Raw genomic sequence first — 8,037 nt, forward strand, 5'->3', positions numbered from 1 at the left:
TGATAATTTCTTTACAATTTTTCCCTCGAGTCTTTTGTCGTTCCGCACGGAGTAATCGTCCACCATCACCGAGTCGCCGATTTCGAACGCCGCCTTGCGCGAGCCTTTTCGCGCGACTATTTGTGCAGTTTGCTTTGCAATGACTGCGTCCTCTGCCTCCGACGGCAGTAGGTCAAATCTCGTTCGCAATTCTCTCTTTGACACCATCCAGGCAGGACTTCGACCTGTTGTGCAATGCTCAGTGGAGCGGTAATCAAATAAAAACAATTCTACCGCGTGTTCTAATGTCTTCCCGCTCTTAATGATTTTGGTTACTTTATCCTTAAACGTTTCGACGAAATTTTCGGCCGCGCCGTTCGTGGCTGAATGGTGGGGAGCCGAGAAACTCTGTTTCACTCCGTTTTTTCTCATAAATTCGCGAAACTCTACACTAGTGAACTGTCTGCCGTTATCCGTAACCAAATGCCTGGGCAGGCCGAAACGCGCAAATACCTTCCGGAATTCGTTTATCACTCGCGGGGTTTGCGTACATGTATTCATGTCGATTATCTCGGGCCACTTCGCGTGCGCATCTATAATTAGCATAAACATATGACCGCAAAATGGTCCCAGAAAATCGCTATGAATCCTGCTCCAGAATTTGTCTGGCCAAGGCCAAGGCGTTAACTGAACAGCGCTTGGCGTTTTCCTCTCCCTCACACATATAGCACAGGATGATGCGACATCCTCGATATCTTTATCTACGCCTGGCCACCATACGTATGACCTCGCAATCATCTTCATTTTCACTACGCCAAAATGAGAGGCGTGTAATTCTTTTAACACGTGACCTTTGACTGATTCTGGGATGATAACTCTATAGCCCCATAGGATGCAGCCTTTTTCTACAATTAGCTCATCTTTTTTTAATTGAATTAATTTCTCGATCTCGGTCAGGTCATTCGTATTTGGCCATGCGCTGTTTATGTATTTTATTATTTTATAAAGTACTTTGTCTTTTTTTGTTTCTTTCGCAATCTCTGACGCATTTAATACGTCTAGTGCTTCGCTTATATAATTAATTGAAGTGTACTCATTATCAAAAATTGGTAATGCGTCGCAGACTGGTAGTCTTGACAGCGCGTCGCAGTTTCCGTTCTCCTTTGACTTTACATACATGATTTTATACGTAAATCGTGACAGAAAATAAGCCCAACGCTGTAATCTACTCGCGATTGTCAACGGTATCTCTTGTTTCGTACCAAAGATGAAAACCAACGGTTTGTGATCCGTTTTCAATATTATTTCTCGGCCGTAAATGAAATTATAGAATTTTTTAAATCCAAAAACTATAGCGCTTGCTTCCTTGTCGATCGGAGCGCGATGTCTTTCTTTTTCTGGTATCGTTTTCGATGCAAACGCGATGGGTCTTTCTGGTCCGTCTTTGTACGTGTGGGAGAGTACCGCCGACAATCCGTAAGCCGATGCGTCGCATGCCAATACTATTTGTTCTTTTGGATCGTAATGTGCGAGTACTCTTGGTGAAATCAACTCTGCTTTACCCATTTGAACGCACGATCGCAGTCCGAAATCCATCGGAATTCTTGTTGTTTCGCGCAATCGTAGAGGGGCTTTAGTTTTTCTGCTCTATTTGGCAAAAATCTCGCGTAATACGTGATTAACCCAATGAATGAATTTAGTTGCTTGAAATCAGTCGGATGCGGTGCCTCTTCCATTGCTCGAACCTTATCTTTCGCTTTGTGTAGTCCCGTTTTATCAATTACATATCCTAAGATATCTAGCTTTTCCTTGAAAAAATCACATTTATTTATGTTAACTTTGAACCCGCATTGCTCTAATCGTGTACAAACCGCATACAGTGTCTTCAAATGCTCTTTTCCGCATGCTCCGGTTATAAAAATATTATCTAAATATGCTATGGCCCCTTCTATCCCCGCTAGACACTGTTCGATTTTTCTTTGAAAGTCACCCGGTCCCGATGCTATCCCCTCTGTCATTTTCGTGTACCTGTGTAGCCCTTTGTGTGTTGTTATTGTGAGGTAATCGCGTGACTCTTCATGTACCGGTATCTGCATGTAAGCATGTTCAAGATCTATTTGGGAGAAGGTCTCTCCGTTACTCATGGCTGCAAAAATTTCATCAATTAATGGGATCGGGTGACGATCAATTACCAATTGTGGATTCACTGTTAGCTTGAAATTACCGCAGATTCGCACCGAGCCGTCTTTCTTTATTATGGGAACTATAGGAGTTGCCCACTCGCTTATGTCTACTTTTTCTAAATGGCCTAGAGACACTAACCTTTCAATTTCACGTTCTACCTTCGATGTCAGTGCGAACGGTAGTTTCCTCGCTTTCAGTGCCACCGGATGTGAGCCTTCCTTTAGTCTAAGCCTCAGTGTCCCCTTATTGTACATACCCACGCCTGCTCCGAATAGCCGTGGAAATCTAGTTGACAAATCTTTTGCTACGCTAGCCATATCCAATTGATTTACGTTGTCTTCCCTTAACTTACTCGTTAACAACTGTATTGGCCACAGCCCGAGTGCCTTCAGCCACTGACGTCCTATCAGAGTCGGTCCCGGGCGTGTCATAACCACCAAGTTCAGGGTCGCCTTCGCTACCGTTTATATTTACTTTCAAACCTTTAATAATCCCCTCGTGTTCTAGTTTTACCGTAGGCGTTGAATGACTTATTTAGTTTTTCAATTTTTAAATTCGGAAAAAGTCTTTCTTTCATTACTTTCGATATTGCAGCAACGTACGCGCCGGTATCTACCTCCATTATTACGTCTACATCGTTTATTTTTACGTTTACCGTCATTGGTCCTGTCGCAATATTATCCCCTGTAATGTCTACGTTGCCTAACACTGCTTCCGCGTTGCCTGTTACGGTGCTGCCGCTACTCTCGATTACTAGGAAGTCACTTGTGTAGCCGTCCTCCTCCGGGTCGAATGTCTCGTCCTTCGTTTCCATCTGCTGTACGCTGCCTTGCCCCTCCCGGCAAGCCGTCTCGATATGCCCCCGTCTTTTGCATCGGGTACACGTTTTGTAACGATGGAAACAGTGCCGCGCGAAATGATTCGGCCCTCCGCAACAATGGCATGTCCCCATCGGTACCGTCGGCTGCTGCTTGTTTGGTACTTGTTCGCTGTCCCCGGTTCCTCGTTGACCTCGACCTTCACCTCTTCTTCGGTTACTGCCTCTGTCTGTTTGGCCTGATCTCCATCTCTGCCCTTCCTTGATTGAGTGCACCTCCGAGTTTGACGTTGCCGATGGCTGTAGTTTGTCGGTTGACGTCGCATTTTTCTCCGCCGCTTCCGCCGCCACAGCCAGTTTATAGGCGTTGTCATATGTCAAGTTCTCCTCTCGGAAAAGTATGGCGTTTATTGCATGATCTCGCAATCCGCAGACCAATTGATCGCGCATTGCTAGGTTGATGTCCGCAAAATTGCAATGCGTTGCCAAGCTTTTCAGCCTTGCGATGAACTCCGTAATTGTCTCTGTTGCCGTCTGCTGCGCTTGGTGGAATTTGCATCTCTCCATCGCTTCGGAGGGTTTTGGGCACAAGTGGTCTTTTACTAATTTCACCAACTCGTCAAACGCTTTGTCTTTCGGTTTTTGAGGCGCGCACAAATCTCTCACTAATTTGTACGTTTCCGGGCTTATCTTATAGTGAGTAATACTGCTACTCGTTTTTCATCCTTTATATCGTTGGCTACAAAATATAACTCCAGTCTTTCGGTGTATAATTCCCAATCGTCTTCTCCGATGTGGAATTCTAATTTTCCTTTTGTTTCCGTCATTTCGTGGATACTCTTCGGCACTGTGTTTACAATCGGCCGCTCGAATCCTGTGTCCTTGGTTTCCTCGTGTTTGCTGTCGCCTGGCTCACTATCCTTAGCAATACACGCGTCACTGGTTCCTTGCGTGATCTTAGCTTTGATGTGATTTGATGCGATTTTTCGTAATGTATCGATACTATCTGTTTCGGTCACCAAAATGCTGCTGTCTGATTCCGCCCATTTACGTAACACCTTTAATAGTTGTGTTTTCTTTAGATTGTAAATCCACGATGTTGAAGTATGATCAATTTCTGGCACTGTCGGTTCGTCTGTGCGGCTCTGTTTGCTCATTTGTTACGTTATATCCGTATACCGGCTGTGCCGCACATCTTCTTCGATTGCACTTCCAGTTTGAGTTGTCCTCGTCGCCAAATTGTGATGTCTGAGTAGGGAATAACTAAAAGTACACCTCTGCGAATAATCGAGTTTACTCCGATGTTTCACTACATGTGTTCGCTACGCCGGTATTCGCCTGAGTGAGGCCCCGCTTACGACGTCTCGCTCGGCACACGCATGTACGCAGACATGCCCTTGCCATGCGCTACGATCATGACTCTACATACACCACAGTATCTAATGGAAATCTATCGGCATACAGCATCTATAAGCTTTTGCAATAGAAAAACTTGTCTGTTTCTGTCCGCATTCTGTACGCATCAGATGCTGAAGGTATCTATCCGTAATTGCGGATACCGCATCCATCTGCATCTGTACGCAATGTCGACCTATAGGAATTTGTCTGCAACTACGGATACGAATCCTGTATGTTTCTATCCGCAGTCTGTACGCATCAGATGCTGACGGTATCTATCCGTAATTGCGGATACCGCATCCATCTGCATCTGTACGCAATGTCGACCTATAGGAATTTGTCTGCAACTACGGATACGAATCCTGTATGTTTCTGTCCGCATTCTGTACGCATCAGATGCTGACGGTATCTATCCGTAATTGCGGATACCGCATCTATCTACATTTTTACGCAATGTCGACCTATACGAATTTGTCTGCAATTACGGATACGAATCCTGTATGTTTCTGTCCGCATTCTGTACGCATCAGATGCTGACGGTATCTATCCGTAATTGCGGATACCGCATCTATCTACATTTTTACGCAATGTCGACCTATACAAATTTGTCTGCAACTACGAATACGAATCCTGTATGTTTCTGTCCGCATTCTGTACGCATCAGATGCTGACGGTATCTATCTGTAAATGCGGATACCGCATTCATCTGCATCTGTACGCAATGTCGACCTATAGGAATTTGTCTGCAACTACGGATACGAATCCTGTATGTTTCTATCCACATTCTGTACGCATCGGGGAGATTGATTTACTAGGTAGAGATTTTGTGCAAATAATAATTAATTTGGTTATTGTAATGTCGAATAAAATATATTTTTTACAACATATAAATGAAAACTAGACCGATATATGAATCACACAATTAAGTCGAGAGAGGTTGTGACCGAACATTTGATCTTGGATGTGTAGGACTTACTTGGATATAAGTAATTATGGTCGCCACTTTGTTTTAAGCGATCACACAGAACGCTAATATTCTCGATCGCCTTGACGAGAAGCTTCCTTCCTTCCTTCCTTATATATTATCTTCAGGCTGCGTGGCTCGTTACGTTTTAGGCACGATGTCATCTGACAAGGGCACGTACTCGCACTCGGTTCGCGTTTCAGATATTGGAATTATCGGATAGGAAATGTAAATGAATGTTAAGATTTGTATTGATTTAACAATAACAAAATAAAAATGTATATTTGCTTCGGCACAAAGTACACGAAATAAAGAGATAAGTGATCTCTGAAACTGGTGACGGCTGTTAACCGGGCTCAATCCCGAATCTTAAACTCTACTCGCTTTGTAAGTACGCTACGCAAAAAACTATCTTTCCTCTGAACGTATCGCAAGATATTTCTGAGTGATTCTACAGGAAATGACCGACGTTTGCTCTTCGACGATTTCCCAGGGAAAGACCTCGAGCAGTTGCTCGGGCTAGCTTATATACCCTCGCTGGGCTGGCATTCCCACCCACAGGCTTCCAACCAATCAGAATCGGTTGCGAAGCTCGCATTTGCTCTCTCTCTCTATCATGTAGTCGACTGGTCTGAGCATGTTCAACAGAAACTCTCTCACGACGTAAACAAAGATATCATATTACCTCGCCGGCTAAAAGCTTGCGGCTACATCAAAGCAATGGAATTTAATTAATCTTTCAAAGAGACATGCGACTACATGAATAACATAACTTATTCCTTCAATAAACAAATATATGTAATAAGATGATGAATTCTGCGAATATCATTCCTGATATTAATTCCTGTCCTTTCCTTGATATATACATTCTTGCATACATTACAATAAGTACGGATGTCCCTGCTCATTACATAAGTATCTAATCCCGTATGTACATTCGTTCATGCATACATCAATTACTTCTCTTTTTATTTTCAGATTCATCACACTGGCTGTAAGATTCTTCAGGATTCACCAGGTAAGTATCGGTAAGTATGTAATAACGCGAAATCATCGCTTTTCCCTTTTTCAGGTAAAATAGTGTAAAACACTTCTAGCGCTCGTAAAAGGCATCCAACGTATTTATATATGTTCACGCTACATGATTCTATCATTAATATTTATTTAACACGCTTAATTCGAAATATCACGTAACTGACCTACGGTAATACAATAATTATATACGTATCTAAATGCAATTCTGACTTTAGAAATGTCTTTCTTTTATCAACATAATATATCCTATGCAATAAAACACGCATATATATCAATAATCAATTATTTCATAAAATTAATAAAAATCTCTAATAGTGGCTCGAATTGAGTAAACGATGGTTCGTTGGATTTGTTTTACTGTCAAGAACTTAAATCTATCGATAAAATATTAAATTTACAGTTAATTACGGATTTTGAACCTGATAGGTGCATTTCTTAATTATTGAATTAAATTGAATTTAAATAGCATAGGAGGGTTTCTTACACCCCCCTGAACGTGAATCTATCGCAATATTATGAAAATATTCGATAATTAACTGTTTGAGATCACGAGTGCATCGTAGCGTGCATCGGTCTCGTCAAATGAAAGGGCACAATGCGCGTGCCTTCTCTGTACTATAAGTTCATCGTTTCAATAAAAATCCTAATCCAAACATGTAAGTTCTGAATACTTTGCATTATAACGTGGGCTTCCCTAAAGGCATTCGCAATCAATACCTTTCAAGACGTTTCCAAAACGCTGTTTTCATGTCCTTGCGCGATGGAGAAACCCACGCTATAAACAGTCACCGGTGTGACAAACAACAACATTGCTAACGGCCGGTTAGCAATGTTTCGTCTCGCGTCGACGCGATGCGGTGACGTAGGCCGCCGATTGCCAATCAGGCGCGACTCAATGCGTGTCATAGCCCTGTGCCGCCAATCACAAGGGAAAATCGGAGGTCACCGACAACGCTTCGAAACAATTGGTTATTGCGAGAAGAAGCTCCCGTATAAAAGAGCTTGCTTCGTCGCGCACCGGGCTCTTTGTCGAAAGTCAATCGCACAGAATCTCCGCTCGCTAAACCGCTTAACTACGCTAGCTAACACCGCTGTGTACACCGCTTTGAGTTCGCTCTTCGCTATCGCGCTTCGCGAACACGCTTTCACCACCGCTGCATGCCGTACTAACATCTGTGCGCGCGTTTACGGCTTCTTGCTTTGCTAAAAGTAAAGGAACACTGTATCCATTGTATACTGAGACTTTATTGTAATATACTTATTTTAGTGGACTTATACGTATTTGACTTGTGTGAACCGCTTTCCTCGTGGTCGTCTTCCTCGCGCCATCAAACGCGCATCCGCGTGCTCACGAACATTAACAATTCCACAAAAAATAGTAAAAATCCGTAATTTTGAGAAAATTCAAGTTTTTCCTCATGGGTGACTTTAGTTAGTCTCTCTTAACAAGAATATGAAATAAAAACATTAAAATGTCAATTAATACGAGTTTTGACCCCGAATGGTCATTTCTTGAATTATGGTGAAAATTGCATGAGTCACGTCAGATTCTCTTTCCATGTGTCCCCACGAACACGTACATATCGTCGAATCATCATAATTAGGCTTAATAACAATTTCACCATTTTAGGGAAAATCTTAAATAATTGAAACTTTCAAA

The 8,037-nt window shown here is 42.6% G+C and overlaps 1 protein-coding gene across 1 annotated transcript; it reads right to left on the minus strand.

Moving 5' to 3' along the window:
- Positions 1 to 1,526: 1,526 nt before the first annotated feature.
- Positions 1,527 to 3,547, minus strand: LOC139786913 (uncharacterized). The gene is made up of 3 exons (XM_071726022.1): positions 2,677 to 3,547; positions 2,172 to 2,620; positions 1,527 to 1,787 (listed from the first exon to the last, which is right to left on the minus strand). Exons 1-3 carry the CDS (start codon positions 3,545 to 3,547, stop codon positions 1,527 to 1,529), a joined length of 1,581 nt encoding a protein of 526 aa, XP_071582123.1.
- Between the last annotated feature and the right edge of the window lie 4,490 nt (positions 3,548 to 8,037).

This window comes from Temnothorax nylanderi, unplaced genomic scaffold (genome assembly GCF_030848795.1).
Source record: "Temnothorax nylanderi isolate EJ_2023f unplaced genomic scaffold, tnyl_v1.0 TNYL_tig1190_pilon, whole genome shotgun sequence".
Classification (NCBI taxonomy): Eukaryota; Metazoa; Arthropoda; class Insecta; order Hymenoptera; family Formicidae; genus Temnothorax; species Temnothorax nylanderi.

Excerpts from the sequence above, each read along its gene's own strand:
- LOC139786913 (XM_071726022.1), bottom strand. The coding sequence starts at position 3,547 with ATGGAGAGATGCAAATTCCACCAAGCGCAGCAGACGGCAACAGAGACA. Across the intron at positions 2,621-2,676 it reads TAAGTCATTCAACGCCTACG|CGAAGGCGACCCTGAACTTG; the intron begins GTAAAACTAGAA and ends TATAAACGGTAG. Across the intron at positions 1,788-2,171 it reads TAACAGTGAATCCACAATTG|GAAAAGCTAGATATCTTAGG; the intron begins GTAATTGATCGT and ends GATTTTTTCAAG.